This window comes from Jatropha curcas, chromosome 5 (genome assembly GCF_041381405.1).
Source record: "Jatropha curcas cultivar XTBG-Jc1 chromosome 5, XTBG_Jcur_1.0, whole genome shotgun sequence".
In the NCBI taxonomy this organism is placed as follows: Eukaryota; Viridiplantae; Streptophyta; class Magnoliopsida; order Malpighiales; family Euphorbiaceae; genus Jatropha; species Jatropha curcas.
The window spans coordinates 3,445,452-3,468,494 of NC_143155.1; the positions used below are offsets into that span (position 1 = coordinate 3,445,452).

General features: G+C 32.5%; 2 protein-coding genes across 3 annotated transcripts; one reads left to right on the forward strand and one right to left on the reverse strand.

The window, feature by feature from the left end:
- Positions 1-2,714: 2,714 nt before the first annotated feature.
- Positions 2,715-3,505, reverse strand: LOC149496085 (uncharacterized). The gene is made up of 2 exons (XM_089721175.1): positions 2,998-3,505; positions 2,715-2,761 (listed from the first exon to the last, which is right to left on the reverse strand). Exons 1-2 carry the CDS (start codon positions 3,503-3,505, stop codon positions 2,715-2,717), a joined length of 555 nt encoding a protein of 184 aa, XP_089577301.1.
- Positions 3,506-9,963: 6,458 nt separating this feature from the next.
- LOC105628951 (las1-like family protein) lies at positions 9,964-19,242 on the forward strand. Of its 2 annotated transcripts, XM_012210445.4 has the most exons (9): positions 9,965-10,329; positions 10,784-10,875; positions 11,701-11,772; positions 12,586-12,692; positions 13,106-13,161; positions 15,296-15,470; positions 16,032-16,115; positions 17,492-17,782; positions 17,968-19,242. In XM_012210445.4, exons 1-9 carry the CDS (start codon positions 10,132-10,134, stop codon positions 18,879-18,881), a joined length of 1,989 nt encoding a protein of 662 aa, XP_012065835.1. In that variant the 5' UTR covers positions 9,965-10,131; the 3' UTR covers positions 18,882-19,242. The 2 variants fall into 2 exon arrangements, with proteins under 2 accessions (XP_012065836.1, XP_012065835.1); XM_012210446.4 differs by lacking the exon at positions 16,032-16,115 and having other exon boundaries at positions 9,964-10,329.
- The last annotated feature ends 3,801 nt before the right edge of the window (positions 19,243-23,043 follow it).

Below are 23,043 nucleotides of genomic sequence, written 5' to 3' on the forward strand. Positions count from 1 at the left end.
CCGTACTCGATCGGGAGACCGTGTGCTGTTTTTTTGCACACCAAGAAATCAAATTGGAGCCGAGGAAAGTGCAGTAGCCTGTGGTGGATCGTCTAGTGATCGGACAGCCGGCCCAATCAGCATCAGCAAATCCTTGAAGCGTTAAGGTGGAATTGGAAGTAAAGTGTAATCCATGATCGAGAGTGCCTTTCACATAGCGGAGAATGCGGTGCACAAACTTCATATGAATGACCGTCGGATCGTGCATAAACTGCGAAACAAAGTTAACACTGAAAGCAATGTCAGGACGTGTTAGAGTGAGATATTGTAAAGCACCGACAATGCTACGATATAAAGTGGCATCAACTGAAGCAGCAGCCTTGGTAACTGGCGGTTGAAGCTCCGAGGGTGTCGACATGGGCTTACTATCGATCATACCAAATCTGTCAAGTAACGTTAATGCATAGTGAAACTGATTCAAGAGTAAACCATCAGACGTATGAGTAACTTCAATGCCTAAAAAATGATGCAACTGTCCTAAATCTTTCATGGCAAATTCCTTACATAATAACTGAACAAACCCATCAAGTAAAACAGCGGAAGAACCTGTTAGCAACATATCATCGACATAAATTAGCAATGCAATCATTCCTTTGGAGGACTGAAATATGAACAGAGACGGATCAGCTAAGCTGCACACAAACCCATACGAAACCAAAAACCTACTCAACCGATCAAACCAAGCTCGCGGAGCTTGTTTCAAACCATACAATGCTCTTTTCAGTTTACAGACATAATTTGGAAACTGAGAATCTATCATACCTGAAGGTTGAGCCATGTACAAATCCTCTGTAATATGTCCATGCAGGAATGCATTTTTCACATCTAATTGCCTAATCTGCCATTTAAGAACCAAAGCAATAGATAAAACAAGACGTATTGTACCTGGTTTTATTACTGGAGAGAACGTTTCTGTAAAATCTTGACCATCAACTTGATGAAAACCTTTCGCTACCAGCCGTGCTTTCAACCGATCTAAGGTACCATCTGATTTGTGCTTAGTCTTGAAGACCCATTTGGACCCGATGACATTCATGTTTGTATGCCTTGGAACCAAAGTCCAGGTTTCATTTTTATGAAGAGCAGCTATCTCCTCCTCCATAGCATGCTTCCAACCAGGATGTGCCAGAGCTTGTCTGACTGTTCGAGGTTCTTTTGGAATGGATGAATCGACAGTTGTAAGAAGAGCATACCTGGGATTCGGTTTAACAATGCTTGATTTTGATCGCGTCATCATCGAATGTTGTGAGACAGAAGGATCATTGTGTAAGTTTTCTGCCACAACTCCAGCTTGCCGAACTTCCTCTTGATGTACGGACTGAATAGAACCACCTGATGTGGGTGACTGTGAATCGTCGAACGGACTAGGAGCTGCAGGTGAATTGGGTGGTGTTGTATCTGAAAACATCAGCATATTGTGAGAAGAAATTGAATCCGCTGGGGTTGCACTAGATTCCGATTGGGATTGAGGAGCGAATATGACGTCAGCCGGTGAATTTAGGGACTGTGGTGGTGAATTCGACGGCGACGTAGGCGATGGTTGAGATGAAATCGGGCTATTTGCTGAATTCATATGTGTTAATTGAGGTGGGATGGGGGCGAGTGATAAAATACCAGGTGTAGGCAGAGGTGTTGTTGAGATGGGTTGCTCTGTGTGTGGCTCAGTAGTTTTTGGGGTAGTTGTCCAGTAGTCTATAATTTTACCAGCTTGATTAATGACATCTGTACCTATACTGGACTTGTAAGGAAAACATTCTTCATCAAAAGCAACATTCCTGGATATTATATATTTTCGATTATGAATGTCAAAGCACCTGTACCCCTTATATTTTTCACTGTAACCTGCAAAAATACAGACAACAGATTTAGGATCAAACTTATTTTTTTTTGAGTCCCAAATATACGGAAAGCATTTACACCCAAAGACACGTAGAATGGAGTAATCAGGATGTTTTTTATGTAAGGCAAAATACGGTGACTTAAAGGAAAGAGACGACGACGGTAACCGATTGATAAGAAAAACAGCTGTTGCAAAAGCATCCATCCATAACGACAAAGGAACACGACTATGAAATAACATAGACATTCCTAATTCACGAATTATGCGATGACGACATTCTACCGCACCAGTTTGTTCAGGCGTATATGGGCAGGAGATTTGATGCATTATTCCAGTTTCAAGAAAGTGTGTAGTTAAGGCATTATTAACAAATTCACCTCCTCCATCTGAGTGAAAAATTTTAATTACAGCATTATATTGACGCTGAATAAATTTTTCGAAAGCAATAAAAGCAGAATAAAAATCTGATTTCATACGCAATGGAATTAGCCAAACATATTTAGTACAGTCATCTACCAAGCAAGCATAGAATTTAAATTTTTTAAGAGATAAAACCGGAGCCGGTCCCCATAAATCACAATGAATTTTTTCAAACGGAGCAGATGTAGAGTGAGAACTATTTGAAAACGGAAATCGACTAAGCTTTCCTAGTTGACAACTATCACACAAATTTTTTATTTTTAAAGGACCATTAACAGAAATGAGGCCCTTATTATGTAAATTATTTAAAGCTGAAACTTGCGGATGTCCAAGCCGTTGGTGCCAGACATCTGCACTGCATGACTTAAAGCGAAAAGAAAAATGTGCTTCTGGATTGCTTGAAATAGTGTATAAATCACCCTTCTTTGGTCCCTGCATTATCATTGCACCTGTTTTCCGTTCCTTCACAATAAAAGATTTGTCAGTAAATTCACAATTGACAGGAAAGTGAGAGGTTAACTGACTTACCGATAACAAATTTTTCTTTAAACTAGGAACATATAACACATTAGACAAAGGCAACACATGATTATTTTTCTTAATTTGAGAAGTACCAATACCAACAATAGGAATTGAAGATCCATCACCTATAATAACCTCATCACTACCTTTGTAATTTTGTAAATTTGACACCATACCTCCATTTCCAGCCATATGATTTGTGGCAGCGGTATCCGAGGTCCAATCATGGTCAGCTACACTGTTATCCAATGTCAATGTCGCCAAGGCTTGTGGAAGATCATTTGACGGGGAAGAAGGTGAATACCACCAGCATATTTTGGCAATATGCCCTTTCTTGTAACAGATTTGACATATCTCATTTTGGTACAGTTCCCGCTCTGTTGCAGTCATCCGTCGTTTGCCAGGAGGGGCGGGACGACGTTGTTGGCCGCCATAATTGTTTTGACTCTGTGCTTGGAAGCCACGTCCTGCAGAAGAGAAAGATGACCGAGAGGATTTGTTCTCGAACACCATTTGAGACCCGCTAGATTGAGGGGTTTTTTTCTGCTGCGTGTAAAAAGCCAAGTGTGGTGAGTGCACTGTAAATGAGGAATTTCCAGAATTGGCAAACCAACTCCGTCTTTGATCATGATTTTGAAGGTGCGAAATCAACTCTGAGTATGTGGGTCTTGGAGGTTTCAGCATTGTGGTTGTGAAGGTCTCATATTGGGGACCTAAACTTGTCAATAAACTGTAAACTTTCTCTTTTTCTAAAACTGGGCGTCCAATGGCAGCCAAGCTGTCACATATATTTTTGAATTTGCTGATATGAGTATTGATATCCACGTTGTCTTCTTTGCGCAGATACGTCAATTGTTGGCAGAGGGTAAATTCACGTTCCTGCGAGTCTTGGGCATAAGACTCTTTTAGCGCTTCCCAAACAGCATATGCTGTGTCTTGGCCAATAACGAGTCCAAGGGACTCTTCAGATAATGTGCCAATAATCCATCCGCGAAGCAAGCGATCTGCTTTCTGCCAGATAGTATAATTTTGTATAGCCTGATCCGTAGCTTTGTCGGAGTTGGCTGGATTGGTTTGTGGTGGATTTGTAAGGTGGTCTAAGAGATCTTGGCTTTCGGCTAGCCCAAGGACTTGCTCACGCCATAGGAGGTAGTTATTTGGAGTTAATTTAAGGGTAACAAAGTTACCTACATTCAGTGATAGGGATGAAGAGGCTGTTAAGGCCATAAAATTCCTGGACGTAATGCTCTGATACCAAGATAGAAAAAGCTGTTTTAAAGAACAGATGAAATGAAAATGCTTTTAATAAAGAGCAGTTATCTTTTTTTATATAATTAATGATCAATACACGCAGTGCTCTTTATATAGAGAGCCCTTTACAAATACAATCCACTAAATCCCTATAATAATGCAATTATTCAAAATAGCAACAGAAGCCAGATTATTTGGTTAAAGTATGAACTATTACCAAGTCAAGAACCTGCTGCACAAAGATATCAGATAACCAAATATATTCTTGTTGTGAAAAACAGGAAAATATTAGTCAACCTTATAACCCTTTTGACAACCTTATACCACCATATTTTCCGTTAACAGGTTTTATTTAATTTGCATAATCACACTTAACACCTTATATCAGCTGTGATTGCTAACATATGGAAGATGCAGGGCAAGCAGGCATTGATCGACGATGCCGATATTTTTAATGTACATTTCCCATTTTAATTTCTGTCATATAAATATAACTTGTTGATTTGTGTTGCTGCGACTGTTGGAATGGATCGAAGTTCTATCTTAGCGTTTGAGCAGTCATGTAAAGTTGAGTGGGTGGGTGGCTGAGCGGCTATGGTGTTCTTTCTTTTTCACTTTATTTTTGGTTTGTTTTTGAGAGAGAAAAGGTTAGGGTCAATTTTATCAGTTAAAAATTTTCTCTCGTATCTCATTACCTTTTAGGATTTGACTAACGGTTGAAAGCACAAAAATGGACTTAAGGATTAAAATGTCTGACAGAATCAAATATAGAGATGTAATAATTTATATTGATAAAAACAGATCTCGACTAGTGTAATTGATCGATATATAAGAATGTAATAGTAATTTTTTTTTATATTATTCATAATTTGAAGTTTTTTTAATATAACATATTAAGATTTTCATTAAAAAACTTTAAATAAATATAAATAATATAAGAAGGACATGACTCGTCTCCTGAATAAAAGATATAGAACAAAAATTATTATAACTAAAATAATTATTATTCGCTGATCTAATAAGAAATTCTAATGAAAATAGGAATGTGGACTTGAAAAAAAAAATAGGTCTTTAAAAATGGCTCGTTAGGTAAACTTCCTGAATCTTCTATATATGACTTCATTATCCATGAATTAGTTACTTATGACGAATACAAATGATTTGAATTACTAAATCCAATTGATGAACAAGTCACACTATTTGGTTTCAAAAGACAAAGATCATCGTGTAGTTGAAATATTCTCTATAAATTGCACACTTGTCCAAATAAAATCAAACAAATGCAAAAAATAAAATAAATATTATACATAAAATGGAGAGATCGTAAGCAAAATAAATACTCCACATTTTATGATTATACATTATAAGTAAAAAACTAAAGATATAAAATATTTAAAAAGTACTAATGGCAATGCATAGTGTTGTCACTAATTACCAAGTTGTGTAGGTATTGATTAGAACAATTCTAATGCATATTACAGGGAATGCTCAACCTTACGTTGGATTTTAACCCATGCTGGAAATTTCGGAAATAGGTTAATGACAGATGTAGATGATTCTTCCCCTGATGGGAGTTTCTTTGGTTCTTGAATACCATATGTGAGTTTGATTATGAGTTGTAACATAATTTAATTAATTTATATATTTGGTGATTTCTGACTACTATTGAAAAATCCTCTTCTTACAGTCGAGTCACTTCGTCTCTATCCGGGATTTAAACTTATGAAATATCTTCTATAGAGAGGTGAGCAATTCTCAATTTTTAACCGAAAACTAAATCAAACCGACTCAATTCGATTAAATCAAATAGTTATTTGAGAAATGCAGTTACCAATCAATTTGAGTATATAAAACTAGTGGATCTTCGATTTTTGGTTCGCTTCCCATATATAACTGAATTCGAACTGATCAGTTATTATATCATTTAATTTCAGATTTAAATACCATAAAAATATATTTGAATAAACCAAAACCGAGCTCATTCAATTTAGTTAGTTGAATGTTGACCCCTATTTACGGTCAATCTTAAACTCACTCTAATTAAAATAATGACAGAGAAAGTGTTAGATCAAGCCCAACAAAAGAGAATAAAACACTTGAAAACAGAGCTGCAAGTTTTCTTTTTTTCAGCTTATTTTGAAGGAAGTCTTTCTTTTTCTTTCTCCATAGACCGGTAATATTCTCACTCCAGAAGGTCTTGACTGTAGGGACATCGCTTCCGAGTTAGAAGTCTTCCAACCCACTCCATGAAAAAGTTATTTCCACCAGAAGTTTCTGAAAATGTAGTTGTTGTAGTGTATTACAACCAAAGGAGAAAGAGGTATTATGGATTCATTCTTGTTGTTAAGGGCGAGTTTTAAGATTTTGATTTTGATTTAGTTATTCTTGGAGTGTATATATATATATATATATATAGTCAATATATTAGCAATTTTTTATTGAAATTTTAGTTATTTTAAATTACTAGTTTTCTCGAATATATGTTATACGTTATTCGTTGATTTTTACTCGTTACAAATAATGTAGTATAATTTATATATTTAATTTTCTATTAATTTTTATTGTAAATTATAATTTCTTTGGAATAGTAAAAATAATATTTTGAATTGTTTATATTATTAAAAATCTAAAAGCATTCACAACATAGAAAAAAACATCTTATAAAATAATTAAATTAAAGAAAATAATAAATTTTCTCAAAATGAGGATTAACTTGATTTGGTTAATTATGTTGCGAAGATATTATATATTATAGATAGATAGCTATTATAATAATGAAAATGTATTAACTATTGTTTTAATTCATCATTTATAATTTTTGTTTTTTCTTTTCTTTTTACTTTGTGCTAAAATCTACGAGCATATAACTAATTAATTTTATTTTTTTTGAAAAAAATTTTCTTCCAATATACTATATGGTTTGCTAATATAATATCATATATCATAATTTTATATCATATACATATTTTTAGTGAATTTTATTTTCTATTTTTTTAATCAAAAAATAAATCTTGTTAAAATTAATAAGATATATCAAAAGTTAATAATAAATTATTTTATTAAAATAATAATAAATTAAATTTTTTTAATAAGTTATATATAGAAAATGATTATAGTCAATTAAATTAAAAATAATATTATATTCTTATTATATTCAATATGCATGTATCTTATATAGTATAATATGACCAATCAAAATTAAATTACTTTTATTTTTTTGATCAATAAAATTAAAATCCTTTGAGATATTATATTTTTACTACATTTAATATATACCTTATTTAGTATATAATATAATTTCTTAGTTTATCTAATAGAACTTATAATTAAATAGAAAATTACATGAATAAGGACCTTAAATTTTATAATTTTATAATTTTACACTATCTAGTCTGTATCTCCAATTATAATATATTTGACAAAAACCTAGGGCATAGATATTAATTACCCCAAAACTATAAAACCTTAGCGTTGGAGTTGATTCTTAAATCTCCTAGTGCAGGTTCTCTCCGGTTTGCTAATTTGCTCTATAACATAAATTTGTTACTTGGGCGTGCCTGGCAAATGCGGTTGGCTGTAGATGCTCCTATGGGTAGACACGTCATGTTTTCTCCACCAATTAGCTTGTTTTTTTGAGAGGTATGAAACTCTGAAGTACCATATTAATAGAAGGAATTTTCTCCGCTATTCTAACCAAGGAGCACAGGTCATTGGATAGGAAGATTCTGAAATTGCGGAGACTTGGATCGATCAAGTGGCGATCTAATCTATAAAAATACCCTCAATGTTTTGACCTGCGGTTAAGTAACTCTAAAATGACTTTTTTCCCTTGAGCATCTAAATTTTCAAATTTATATATATTAGCACCTAAATATAGGATTAGGGTTAGGAAAAATAATAAAAAATTATTTTTGTAGATCCATCTTACCACATTGGCTTAACTTAACCAATGACAAGTTAGGTGTAAACACATCCTTGAAAGGAAACCAAACTCTTCTCTCTTAATTAGGTTTATATTCTCGATCTCTTCCATGAAAGTGTCTATTTTGCAGCTTGCTCTCTCCTAAACTCATTAATTTATACCAGGCTTATGAAATTTGAGTAAAGTAATTTCTAATATCTTAATTTGATATACATATTGAAAACTGAAGAGCATTTCTAGAGGCTCTATTCTGAAGCTTTCACTCTCAAAATCACTAATCATTATGCAAAAATGAGACTTTAAAAGAAACCCGTTTGCAGTTGAGCAACAAAACCCATCAATTCAATTATTTCATGACACTTTCTTCGTTTTATTTTCATTCTCTTTCAACGCATCATCAAAATTATAAAAGAGAAATGTAATAAAATAAACCAATACTGAAAACAATAGAACTATCTCTTATCACGGATTTTGGATAATTTCTTTACTACTTCGTTTGGTGTAGATGAATTTACATGTTCGATAATCATGCATGGAATAAATCACAATTGAAGATTCATTTGTTTTTGTTTCCTAAAATATCTTTGAAATATAATTTCATAAAAATAAATAATAAATAATAGTTATATTTATGTTATGATATATAATTTTTTTATATTTTTATTAAAATAAATACATAAAATAAAAATAATATTAATAAAATTATTACATTTAATTTAGTGATATATGTATATTGAACTTGAATCTCTCTCCACAATAATAAACAAATGAAAAAAAGATTAAAATAAAAGATGAAAATATTAAAATATAAAACACAATAATAAGAAAGTATTTTTCTAAAAAATAAAATTTTTAAATGCCTTTCATCAAAATTTTTTAATTCACCAAATTTGATAGAATAAATAAGTTAAATAAGTAAAAAATTGAAAAAATGACATTGTAGAAGGAGAATCGTAGTTTTGTCTTACAAAGTTGAATGACTTAATTTTATGGAATTCATTTGAAAATTCTATCTATTTTTGTGGATTTAGTGTAATTATGTTCGATCAATAGAATTGAATTCCTAAAATTGAAATTTGTATATTTTTTTCATTTTAAACATAAAAACGTAAATTTCTAAATGAATTTCATAAAATTTTATAAAATTCATTTGTTCAAAAAAGGTACTAGTTATTTTGACATCTGAACAGAAAAATCAACGTTGCATTGATGACTTTTCCATACAAAAAAAATATGCGCTTCACAAAGATTGTCAACATGCACAATAGGAATTGAACCAACACTTGTTCTAATAATCTTAATCTATTGTAATTGACTAAACTGCATTTTAACTCCCTCAACTAGACCATAAACAAGAGTTGCATTTCTACTTTACTATCATCACCTATTACGTTACAGTTCAATCGGAGAACCAACTTAGGTAAACTGAGGTAATCAAAATGGCTCCATATGTTTTCTTTTGTTAAATCACCGGGCGTTCGGCACGACTATTTATTCAGATTTGGATTATGCAGAGGTCCATTATAGAGGCAACTCTCCCAATCTAATTTTTTTTATTTTTGAACTTTGAATATTGTTTAAAGGATCCAATGTCTCATCCCAGTGAACCAACTGATAATTGGTAAAATGACTCCTTTTTGAGCCTTTGATTAAGTTAACAGTTTTTGCCATGAGTCTTATTATTTTATTATTTTATTCACACCTTTAATCCTAATTTAATTTTAAGATGTTAATATATCTAAATTTTAAAATGAAAGTATATGGAGTACAAAAGTAAGTTTAGAATGATTATGCAGCAAGTCGAAAACTTGAGGTATTTATAAGTTAGGCCTTTTGAGAGGTTACATCCTCTCCATTGAATTTAAAAAAAAAAAAAAAAAAAAAAAAAAAAAAAACCCTAATCTAACTCCACCCAAAAACGCTGCGTTTTAATGAAAAAAAACAAAAACCCCCTAAATTGTTTCAACCCTCACGTGAGACGCGACCTTCTCCTGGCTATCCTTCTTCCTCAATCAGTCCACGCCTCAGTCAATGAATCCCTTATGTTCTTTCTGAATCGCAGCGATCATAACTAGCATAGGTGACTAGAGTTTCTCAAATTGTAGCTTTGCTTGAAGAAAACTGTTACTTTAGTTCAATGGAGTCATTGTTAGGATTCAAAGAGGAAGCCATTGTGTTTGATGCTGGTAACGAAGAGAAATCTTCGTTATCATCACCTTCTTCAGTATCTCACAGCTACAAGTTGGTGCCGTGGTTGAATTGGGAAGAGTGGGTATGGGTTAGAGATTTTTTGTTCTCTGATTCTCCTAAAAATATATCCTCTGCCCTTAAAAGGGTAAGACCCCATTATCTCTCGCTCTCTAATTAATCTGTTTGTTTCTCTGGAAAATTAATAATTTCTTAGAAAATGAAGAAATCTATTGGCATTCACAGTACAAATGGCTAAATCAAGTTCTCTGAGCATTTCTGCCATTAAAAATTAGATTTTTCTTTACTGTGTGTCATTCTGATAACTACATTTTCTCTCTTTCTTATGCTTTTTCTTTTATTCATGATTTGGTCGATGAGGCTGAATCATGAGTGAACAGAAAATCAAAAATATTAGTAGCAGTTGCTGTTCCATCCTTTTTTTTAATGGTTGTTAACTTGAAAATTTTAAGTTTATTTTTAAAGGTTACGTTAGTTTCTTTGTCTAAATTAACGAATGAGAAGTGAAAAGTGAAGTTTGAATATTGTGTATTTCCTATTTTTAAGCAGCTTAGCATTTTTTTTTCCTTAAAAAATTTTAGATATCAACATGGCGAAGCAGAGGATGCGTACCGGTGGTGATTGATATCACAGCTTCTATCATCGAAATTCAGCAAAAGGATCCTTTTTACAGGTAATTCTTTATTCCTAATTTGGTAGATTTAGGTGACAAACGTGGGTCTAATTTGTTCTGAACATATAGGTCTTGGCAATATTAAACGGAGTTGATTGTATTCTGCAGATTTTGATTTTATTGATGTTTTGTCGGGCGTTGCACTTCCTTTGTCTAACAGCAATTTGCTTTCATTGCTGGACCCTTTGTCATGTTCTTGCTATAAATAGCATCAGGAAAATAATAATGAAAAAAAGATGTAGAGGCAAAAATTACTAGAATATATGATAACCAAAGTGGTGTTTACAAGGGGTTTCTAGATCCATGGTTTCATTGCGTGTTTTTGAAACTCTTGTTTTATTCATGGATCAATTGCCCAATGAGCTTTGGATGGCTGCTACTGTTTGGATCATTTATGGCATTGTTCATTATGTTAATGGTTAGTTAAAGATTCTCTAATCAACACTTGTGTTGGTTTTATTTATTGCTGCCTTTGCTTTTTTTACTGGAGGGCAGTCATATCCATAGGTTCTTATCATGCAGTGGGGTTTGCTATGATAGATGAGATTGTCTTTCATGTTGGTGTGTGAGAAATAGGATTTCAAGGGTGTAGGATATGTGTGTTGAGCTTGTTTAAGGACTGGTTTGTCCATTTCTTTGTTTTTCTGCAGTCTTTTGTGGTGCAAACCTTGCTGTATTATTTATAAATAATATAATTCCACCCCCCCCCCCCCCCCCCAAAAAAAAAAAAAAAAAGGGTATTGTTTAGATTTCAGTTTTAAGCTTTTCTATCTGTACAAGTTCAAATCAAGCAAAATGGAATAAATAAAATATTCTTAATTGTAGAAAGGACCTGCGAAGTGAGGCTGTACATTCAGAGCAAATGCTGGCTATGCTTTATTGCATGGCTATCTTGAGGTAAGTTTTCTCTTCTTCTTTAGTTCACTCCTAATTCCATTTTCAAAATGATGATATGTGATGCATTTCCAGCTTCAAATGCTTTTTAAGTTTTAACGTTATTTTTTGGCCATCCACATTTGTCATTATACAAAAGAATTTTCCATGTCATTGAGTATGAATTGTTTGATAAATAAAACAAAGCATAAATAAAAAGGAATAGAACTATAAAACTCAATAACTAGCTTCCAATCTATCCTCAGTCACTATTACTATGGAATAAAGGCTTTATGTTTCACCACCTAAACGTCATTAGGAATGAATAAGAGAAAGAAGATGAGTGGACTTCCAACGAAAGGTTCTACTTTTTCTTGTCCTTCTTCAATTTCCTCATGTACATGTTAATTTGAAGTGTCAAGAATTCATTCTCTTCAAAAGCATGAGGTCATTAGCTCATATTGAACATATAGCCATTTTCATGGCTTGCCACTTGGAAATCTAAGCCAAGTGTAAGCAAATAAGCTTGGCACTTAGTAGCTGCCAACATGGCAACATGCATGAGTTTCTTTTCTTCTTAGTTTTAAATTAACCAAACTGGGTGTCATCAGGCCGACTGAGCATGGGTGCCAATCCATTTGGTCGCCGACAAGTTTCATGGTATACAAAGAAATTGCAGATTTTTGTTTATTTATCAACTCCTATGATGTCTATTATTGGCTATCAATTTTATGTGCAGGCTGCATTTATCATTTATCTGATCACATGACCTAGTTTTCTGTGGCTCTGTGTGCAAATATAAACTGTTAGGCTTACATTGAGATTTATATTCTGAAGGCTTGTGAACTGTGTTGTTGAAAAGACACGGAAAAAAACTGAAATTTCAATTGCTGAGGCAGCTGGTGCAATTGGTATTCCACGTACGCTGATTGACGTTCGGCATGGTAAGCCTTTGCATTGCCTATTCTAGACAATAACTAATGTAGCCAGCAAGAAAGAAAATTAGGTACCATGTTCGATTTTGTTTTGGTAGTTTAAGTTCATATTTTGTGACTTATGTGCATTTTTCTAAGTAGTAGTAGAATCATAAGCTTGCAATTCCCTGAATTCTTCAGGGCTATTTTAGGATTTTAATGTAATGATGATTATGTTGCATTTTTGTATTACAACCCACCAAGCATATCGTAAATTCTTTAAAGTTTAAATATTGCTTATATGCTTGGAGTGCCAGATTATCTTTATCACAGATTCTGTAGCTGTACCATTAATTTGTTATGTAAAATATATTCTTGACACTTATTGGTTTGAATAAATTGAGAACTCATTTTTCTGTTTCTTGATTTTGCTCCAATCGTAGAGGGTTCTCACCGTGATCTACCTGCACTAACACTACTTCGGGATTCAGCAGTTAAGGTTTGTAAAATTTTGTACTCAGTTTGATGATTCATCATCATTAGTTACTTCACTTATTGGAGTTTTTTTTTTAATAAAACTGCTGTGTCAGTTATTTATGGTTTTGCTTTTTGGCTACTATTGGACTGAACTCCCTACTGAACCAGTTTTGTTCTTATTTAACCGGTAATTATTGTCTAGGAAATAGGTTAGGCATAATCCTTATGTTAATCTTCACTAATCTTCTGAACACTGACTTTTACTTAAAGATGTCTTCATTTTTGGGCATAAGAAACAAAAGAAGAAAATGATTTGCTTCCTGCTTGATGTAACTATATCTAGTGGTTGTAAACTTTTGACAGTGCTTGAAATGATTGGAACTTGTTTGAGGAAAATATTTCAATTCATCAATGGGATTTGTTATCATGGAGGTTATTATTATGCTTTATGGACTACCAAGTCGGAGAGGAGGAGTTGAACTAACATCTAATTCAATTCTTTGATCTATGGATTTGTGAATTTCATATAATTAATTTGGTTGGTTTCTACTTTCTAGGGATGATTGGCAGGTCATTAGTACAATGATTATGGACAAATTTCAAAAATTGTGGCCAAACATGAAATGATGTGATACTACTAGCTGATGCTCAAACTTTTAATTATTTATTTTTACTTTTACAAATAGATGTTTTATTTATGATTGTTTTCTTCAGTAATCCTTCAGATATTTTTATTCACCTAGAAACAGGGTCGTAAAATCAGCTGATATTTAATAGAATTTAAGGGATGATACACTGTGGAATTCTAACTTGGGTTGTTGTGAATTATTGGTGAGTTGGTTTGATAATTGATAAGCTCGGTGCCGCCCCTTAGCTTTGCTAATCTTGTAGAGTAATGGTTGATTAACTTTGTGGTAGGCAGAATTTCAGGCTCTCTAAATCTCTAGAAGGCATTGCAAAATTTTTTTGAGAATTAATATGTGATGGGTGTACTTTAGGGAAGAGAGAGGGACACTCTTCAGAGAGTAGGCACATTTCTGGTATGACCTTGCTGTGCCACATTGCCACTATTTATTTTTTTCACCGTGAAGGAGAAAGATATGATTTCTTATACATATTAGAGATCCTACTTTACATTGAAGAAATAGGAAAACCCAGACTTGCAAACTATATATCCCATAATGAGAAACTACCCTAGGCCAATGAGATTGTATTGTACTGAGAGACCACCTCCACCAAGGAACTGCCCCTGATTGGAGCTTTAACCATTGCTGTTGCTTATTTTTGAGTCTAAGATATTAGATATGTCAATCATGACCAGAAACTTGTAATTTTTTCTATACAATGTTCATTTATGTGTTAGAAGTATTATTATATTACAATTTGAGTTTAATTCTTGTTAAACTATGAATTTCATTTTTTAACTTTCACAAAAAGTTAAAAAAGATCATGATGGTTGCAGCCATAGAGTGATTGAATTCCCTAATATCTTGATTGGACTATTATGATTTAACTATGCCTGGAAGTTAAAATCAGGACACAAATTTCTTTGCTGTTTCACTTCCTTTTAAGAGGTTTATTTAATCTCTTCTTTCTGTCCTTTGTCAAGTGATTCTAAGTGTATGCATACTTGTCTTTCTAGTGGAAGTCTGGAAGACTCTCATATGTTTAAGTGCTAAACAAATGGGGACTACATGTTGATATTAGGCCCAAAAGGGCTAATAGATTCGATTGAAGGTTCTGCTTGGTCCCACAAAATGCTTTGAAGTTAATATGTATTTGTAAAAGTTAAACAGGACACATATTTCTCAGATGTTTGACTTCCATTTATGAGGTGTATTAAATCCTTTCTGCCGTTTGTCAAGGGAATCTAACCTTATACATACTTGTATTTCTATTGGAAGTCTGGAAGACTCTGATAGGTTTAAGTGCTGAACAAATTTGGACTACATAATAGGTCCAGAAAGGCCAATAGATCCAATTAAAGGCTCTGCTTGTTCACACAAAATGTTTTGTCTGTAAATAGCACATTTTGCATAAGAACTCTCAGGAAATGAATTATATGCTGATAAAAGGTTCTGTGGAAAAATATTTATTTTCTGGCATCTGATATATGTAAATGGTAACTTTGTCATATCTGTTGTTGAAAATATCAGGCAATTCATTGGTTGAAATCATATTATTGGGAGCCTCAGACTGAACAGATTCCATTCCAGAGAGATGGAACTGCTAAAATCAGGAAGGAAATCAAATCAAAATTCCGAGAACTAGCATCGTGCTTGAAAGTCAGGCAGAGTCCCCAACCTGATGCTCCACTAATCAAAGGAAAACGTATGTATAGAACTCTTTCTTTTGACATTTCTTTGATTTAGGATGCCTTATATAAATGCTTTTCTATAACTTCTCTATTATACTGGATGACCTTGTGAAAGAGCTTGCCTAGGGCTTAAAGGCTCAGGCTATTGTTTGTGGAGTTTCCTGCTACTAAACGTTATGGCTTTTGTCCATTGTAAACATTCGTAAAGATGTAGATTTATTTAGTATTATCAGTACTTATACCATTTTCATCTAAAACTTATCTCTTTTTTTTTAAGAAACATGTGCTTGCATGAGCGAAGGTAGTATTATAGTGTTTGAAGTGAAAAGAGAATGTTGTAATTAGAAGTTGTGCAGTTGTTGAATTGGTTTTGAAGCTTTCAGTTTAATGTTGATTCTCTTTGGGTCTACAAATTAAATAAAAATGCTGTTTCGGTTATCATACCTGGTAGATAATGTGAACCTTCATTTGTTATTACATGCTTAAGTTAATTTACCATGTTGTATCGTATAATTTTCAAACCATAATTGTTACCACTAGGATTTTTTCGTTCTTATTGAGCATCGCCTTTGTAGGTGGCCAACATCGGGAACAGCTTTGTGGCCGCAATAAGTTTTTCTCACTTATGGCCAGCAAGCTGTCTTTGTCCAAATCTGGGGGTAAGACAATATGCTCTGATTTTTTTTTTTCTCAGAGAATTTTGACAGATGTCAAATGCAGTGGTAATATGAATTTTTCCACGTCTGCGAACATTAGATGCAGTCCAATTTTTTCTCATGGTGATCAGTTTCTGTTGAGAAAAGAGTAACAAACTATATTAGTGATTTCAGTTTGCATTGTGAAATTATATATCTATTTAAAGAGGACTGAGAAAGAAAGGGAAAAAAAATTGTTCTTAAATGATGAAGATGAAGTTTATCACTCACTAGTATGTAAATGTTGCACCTATTAATAGAAGGAAATAGGGATATTTGGTTTGTTAACATGGAAAATAAAAATCTAGAACTTAAATAGACGGTTTGTTAAAATTAGTTACTAATATGATATCTATGCTTAGCAAACATCTGTGCGACACTGACTATGCCATATATGAAAATAATATTGAGCTGGACATCATTTCTCCTGAAAGAATATAGTGCTGTGTGAATGACAAGCATATGCCTTATGTCTTGGTTGATGCTCGTTCTAACTTGTGAGATGATCTCATTTGATTTTATTCAGAGAGTGACAGGAGAGTTTTTATTCTTCAAATGAGTTGCTAATCCTGTAGACTGACTGTAACCAAGTTCACCTATGAGGATAGCTTGTGTGCATCTAGAAACAATAGATATTGAGATAATTTTAATTGTAACTCTATATGATAATCTAAGATTTATATATTGTTGGATATCTGGCAAAAGTTGATTATATATTTTTATCTATCAAAAATCATTTACATTGTAATGCATGACGATGGCTGCATAGTTTTATATTTAAATCCCTCTAAGGTTGCAATAAAGGATGTGGATTTGATATTCTAGTTCAAGTTATATGCATCAATGAAAATTAAATCATGACATTCCTGCTGGAAGTGTGTAATTTCAAATAAATGCTCTAGGAATTGGTTGAAACGTATTCTTTTTCTCCTTCTTAATAAGTTCAAATCCTTATTGTCTGAAAATGATTGTTTCTCTGCAAAACCTTATCTTTGTTTCTATGTCAACATATGAGCGTATTAAAATGTTTTGAGCTATCCAAACACAATATACACTTATTTCATGTTAGTTTACAAAAAGCGCTTACATGTATACTCAGTAGAATTTGGCATTCATACCCTTGTTTACTGTTCAAGTTCGGTGTTCTTGGTTAAAATGTTTACTATGTGTACACAAATATTCATGCATAATTCTATTCTTTATTAGAGCTTTTGCATTTATCTTAAATATTCAAATATTCTAAATGCATATGTTCTGAAACAATGAGGCATGCATAGATGAACTGTTATTATGTGAGAAGACTATCTTTAAATATGCTGACGATGCCTGCACATTTTCAGGTTCCAAGAAGCATAGTATGAAGACCTTGAAAACTCTCGTTCATTTGTATTCTTCCTTCTCATCAGAAGTACTATCTGTATTGCTGGAGTTGTTGCTCAAGGCTCTGGATTCTTCAAACTTGGTGCAGCTTCCTAAAGATGATGAAATTGGCCAAGACATACACACACTGTTGGATCATTGGAAGCTTGTGATAACAAAATTATCAAACAAGGAACCAGAAATAATTCCAATGCTTCTCAAGGCTGTTCTAGATATGATCGAGACTCGAGAAGCATTGAAATATGAAATAGGTAACTGCAAACAGAACCTTCTTGTGCAGTCTTCCCCCCCCCCCCCCCCCCACCACCTTCTCTTTTTCTGTTTACTTTCAAGTATGTTAGGATTGCTTGATGTAGATGGCAAGGGGCTACTGCAATATCCTTGATGTTTTCAAAAATTTTGCATACTTGTTGACTTTTGTGGAAATTTTATCTAGGAACATACTCTACATCAATGGAGTCTACAGCAGGAACTTTCAAGGTTGAACAACTTTCTTCTTTGTTTGAATGGCTTGTTGAACTACTTAAATCACTGAATCCATTTTGCCAAAAAGATGCCAAAGTGAAAAATGAAGTCTCTGCTACAGAAATGAATATGTCAAATCCAATTCTGATGGAAGTGATACGAAAATGTCTTGTGATATCATCATATGGCAACAAGCAGTTGATGGATTCGGCACTACATCTTGCTGAGCTTATAGGCAATAACCTTTTGATAAAGAAACTTTCCAAAGTGAGTTTTCTTGGACTATCAGATTCAGCCGACACTGAAGAAAATTATTCTTTTAAGAGTTTCAGTAACATGCTTGTCCAGCAAGATGAGTCTATCCATAAAGCTGCTGATAAGCTAGAGCTGATTAAACATTGTATAGCTAAGCGAAGAATTGTGAAGACTTTGGCCGGTGATTCAGTAATTGCAAGCAGATGGACTGTGGCGAAATCATGGAACCCATGTCCAATAGGTATGTTGCCTCAGGATCTTGGGTCTTCTGGCCGTCTTCCTGTCCTTGACCAAGATAATGTCGATACCAAATTTGTGGATTCATTGGAAAGGACACAAACCTCAGAACTGCGACAATGTAGTGATGCAGAAGAACCTAGCTCTGATATTCATTGTAATAAAACAGATGTTGAGAAGGCAAGTGGTAAGCGAGAAGCTTGTTTTGATATTTGTTTATTGGACAGGTCGAATGTTAAGAAGATAAGAGTGACTAGAGAAAGTGGTGAATCAGACGAAGATGTTTTGTTCCCAACAGACGTCGAAGGCTGTCTAATTGTAAATGGAGTCTGGAAGAAAATCAAGGAAGAGGAGCTACTCGCAATTAAGTCTAGTGTAAGGATTCTGGTTTAGTTGCTTCTTTATTTATGAGCCTAGTTTATTGATGGCATTCATTTATGATGATAAACCTAGCATTAGGAAAACTGACCTATGGACACACGCATACAAGCATAAACACAAAGTATGTAGCATTGAAGTAGGACTGTAAAAGAAACCTGTTGCAGACACATACATACATAACTATCAGTAGGTATCTCCGTGCACTGATACATGCGTACATGCTTCGTTTAAGATCTCTTTCGGTGCTGTTGGCAACGGAGTGATACATTTTGGTTTGAGGAGTTTCATTTATGGAACTGATTTTACTGTTACATTTGTGAAGCCCTAGTAAACTGGTTTTATCCTGACAAGCTGGTAAGGCTTTATGCTTTAATTGGTATTCCTCTTTTATGTCTTTTTACAGCCTTGTTAATAGAGTTAAAACTGTTTGCTCAGCTTAGGGAATGAGCTACAAATCCAGGCTAATTTGGGTTTTGCGAGTCTGAAATTGAAGGGATGTGGCTCATCAAGTTGTGCCATGTCTGAACTTAAATTTGAGGGAAAAAAAAAAAAAAAGAAGAGAGGTTAAAATTGACCTCTTTGGCCTTTTTGATCCATTTTTTAGTTAACATAATAAAATTTATTTCTCCCTTTTTTTAAAATAATAAATAATAAATAAAATTCAAAATTTTCTTTTAAAAATTAAACTAACCTAATCTTTCTCTCTCTTCTCCATTAAATCCTACCTTAATTTAATTTTAATAGAATATACCAATTATAGAGAGTTCACCCAAATTAAAAAACTATATAGTTACAAATTTGTTTCGAAATCCATCAAATTACTTAATTTGTCAGTCAAGCAACAATTGTTCGGTAGGAATGGTAATTTGGCGCCAAACCGACTCGATCCGCCCAGACCCTGATATTGTGCAGGTGGCATTCTATATTTCCATGTCTAAGTGTTTTTTTTAATAAAAAATGTAAGCATATTATTAAACTTATATTTGTAACTTATAATTTATTTTTTAATAAAGAAATTTATATTTATAATGATATATTGAAATAAATAAATAAATAAATAAATAAAAAAAAACCTCCCCTGAGAAATCCGCCCTCTCCTAATCCTCGGCAAGTAAATGCCCTGTACCGTCTTATAGATTTAGGGCTTGGGTATATAATAGCACTTTGAGAGTTTTTTTTTTAAATTTTTAATTTTTAAATATTTTTTATTAGTTAAAGAATATTATTTTATTTTATTTTTTCCATAAAAATTGGAATAAATTGAACAAGAATACAAATTTATGTACTAAATTGATTAAAAAGGTCATTTTTAATTTTTTTTCCCTCAAGTTTTAGTTCAGGACTCAAATTGGACTTTATAAAAAAAAAGTTTGAAAATTTTTTAAAGAACAATGTATTTAATTGCAAGATTCAAAATTTTTTTTCTTGCTTGACATGTAAAATTCCTTTTCAATTTCGATATAATAAGTTCACATTAATAATTTGAAATGTTTAATTTTAAAATGGAAATAAATACATAAAAGAATTTAAAATGGAAATAAATAAACACATAAAAAAATAAAAGCAAAGGGTATGTTTGACTACTCACCATCAAACTTGGGCCCACTATTGAAATGTACTGCACCGTTTCATCATGCGATAAGATCAAGTGGTGGAGGAAAGCCCGGCAGGGGCGACCTGAGAACACATAGGAACACAGAATTATAAACCACTGGAAGATAAGGGTTATATGTGAGGGTGTCCACATGTGATCTCAGGTCGCTCCTGTAGGAATCCTCCACGTGTAATGGTTACCGACATTATGTTTGGAAACGGGTGATTTTGTGGGAGGAAATAAAATATAGGAGAAAAATGCCTGGAATTCTCGCTTTTGCTTATTTAGAACAAGTGAAAAAATTTGGGAGGAAAGAAAATTCCATTATTTGTAAGGAAATAGAAGAATGATATTTTTTTTTTCTTTCCAACCAAACATAAAGTGAAAAATAAGAAGAAAAAATAAATAGTAACAATCTTCTTTTATTTTCCTTCGTATTTTCCTTCATCTCTTATTTTTCTTTCCTCCCTTTTTCAAACATAGCATGAGAATAATTTTAGAATGGATTTTTGCTAAGAAATAAGTAATTGATTCCGAGTTATTTGCTAACATATATACATAATAAGCACATATATGATTTAGTACTAGTTCTAAATGTAGTACACACATCATGGTAGTACTCGCTAGCTGTTAGCAATTGGTTTACACTTCATAGTTGTACAACAATTGTACTCCTTTGGTTTAACTTCATATGTACTTTTAACTAGACTGCATCCACTCACGACTATGACTCGGTTCATAATGCAGGTTGGATGTGTAAAAAAAATTCTCGAGTTCGATTCTAACTAAATTCATCTGAAAGGAATGAAAAGTCTTAACTCTGACTGAGCCTTGAGCCGAATTAGGTAGACACTCCAAACACGGAGGGTGAGTAGATATTTTGCTTCTAACCAAACAATCAAATCGAACCAAATCAGTGCTATTCTGTTCGATTTGATTTGGCTTTATTAAACAAAATCAGTTTGTTTCATTTAGTTAAAATATGAAGTTTCTTTTCAATTTTAATTTTTTTTTTAGAAAACTGAGTAGATTGAAACAATCTAATTAGTGTTTCTATCAGTTTAAATAAAAAAATTAAACCGAATTGATGTGATTTTGATAATTTTAATTCGGTTTTTCAGCTAAATCAATCTTTTTAGAAAGGTAAAAATTGTGATTTTTATTGTTTTGATTCAACTAAGTTTTTTATCAAGAAAACCAAAATATTTGAATTTGATTTGGTTATCCATACTTAATCGGTTCAGTTTGGTTATATATTTTTAAAATTCAGTTTTTCAATTATGGTGGTTTAGTTCAATTGAACAGATGCTCACTCATATTGGATACAATAGGGTTAAACCGAATTGAATTCACTAATTTGATCCATTTTGGTTTTTAAACATTGAAATTATAGAAAAAAATTTTCAATACGGTTCTATTCTTCAAAATATTAAAAAAGCAAGTAAAAGTTGAAAAATGAGCCGAACTGAATTAAACCAATCAATTTGAGTTGATTTTTCAGTTTATTCATTTTGAGCTGATTGAATTCGGTTTGAACTGATTGAATTTGGTTTGAACCAAACTCATAGAAATTCAGATGATTGTATCTGTAGTAGTTGTAGTACATTCCAATTGTTTAGGACGTACGACTGATGACCAAAGATTGTTTTGAAAGGAAAGTCCAAAGTGGCATCGTACCCATCAAATGTTTGTTTTGAAAGCTAAGTATAATTAATCTTTAATATCTTTTTATTATTATTATTTTTTGATTAATATCTTTTTATTAATCTCTAACAAAATAATATTTTATTTTTATTATATTCTGTTCCGATTCAATCTTTCTATATGGTATTACTATTTCATTGTATAACTTTTTTCCTTAATCTCGAGATCTCATTTTTAACTTTGAGTTTATCTAATCTGAACTCTAAAATTTTTTTTTTTTTTTGGAAAACTCTAAAATAAGTTAAGTTGTCCTATTTCACTAGACTAAAATGGCTTCGTACCCATCAAATGTTTGTTTTGAAAGCTAAGTATAATTAATCTCTAATATCTGATTATTATTATTTTTTGATTAATATCTTTTTATTAATCTCTAACAATATAATATTTTATTTTTATTAGATTCTGTTCCAATTCAATTTTTTTATATGGTATCACTGTTTCGTTGTATAACTTTTCCTTAGTCTGGTGATCTCATTTTTAACTTTGAATTTATCTAGTTTGAAATCTAAATTTTTTTTTTAAAAGGAAAACTCTAAAATAAGTTAAGTTGTCCTATTTCACTAGACGAAAGGAATGTTCGGCAAAATTAGCTATTTTAATAGCTGTTAACTGTTTTAGTAGCGTTTAATTATTAGTTATTTAAATATGTTTTTATAAAAACACTGTAAGGTAAACGTTACATTAATTAAGTTTTTATAAAATATTAACATAATTTCTAAAAGTTAGTTCAAACGCGACATTACTAAACAACCTTTTAAGAAGTATTTAGTATTTTGACAAGTCAAACGCTAAAAGCTATTTAAAAAACTGTTGTCGAATACTGTCTAAATTGATCCATAGTATAGTCTTATCATTTATAAGAATAAATTATTTTTA

Coding starts and splice junctions, on each gene's coding strand:
- LOC149496085 (XM_089721175.1), bottom strand. CDS start 3,505: ATGCTGAAACCTCCAAGACCCACATACTCAGAGTTGATTTCGCACCTT. Junction 2,762..2,997: donor TCATATGGCTGGAAATGGAG/GTATGGTGTCAA, acceptor TTTATTGTGAAG/GAACGGAAAACAGGTGCAAT.
- LOC105628951 (XM_012210445.4), top strand. CDS start 10,132: ATGGAGTCATTGTTAGGATTCAAAGAGGAAGCCATTGTGTTTGATGCT. Junction 10,876..11,700: donor CAAAAGGATCCTTTTTACAG/GTAATTCTTTAT, acceptor TCTTAATTGTAG/AAAGGACCTGCGAAGTGAGG. Junction 11,773..12,585: donor TATTGCATGGCTATCTTGAG/GTAAGTTTTCTC, acceptor TATATTCTGAAG/GCTTGTGAACTGTGTTGTTG.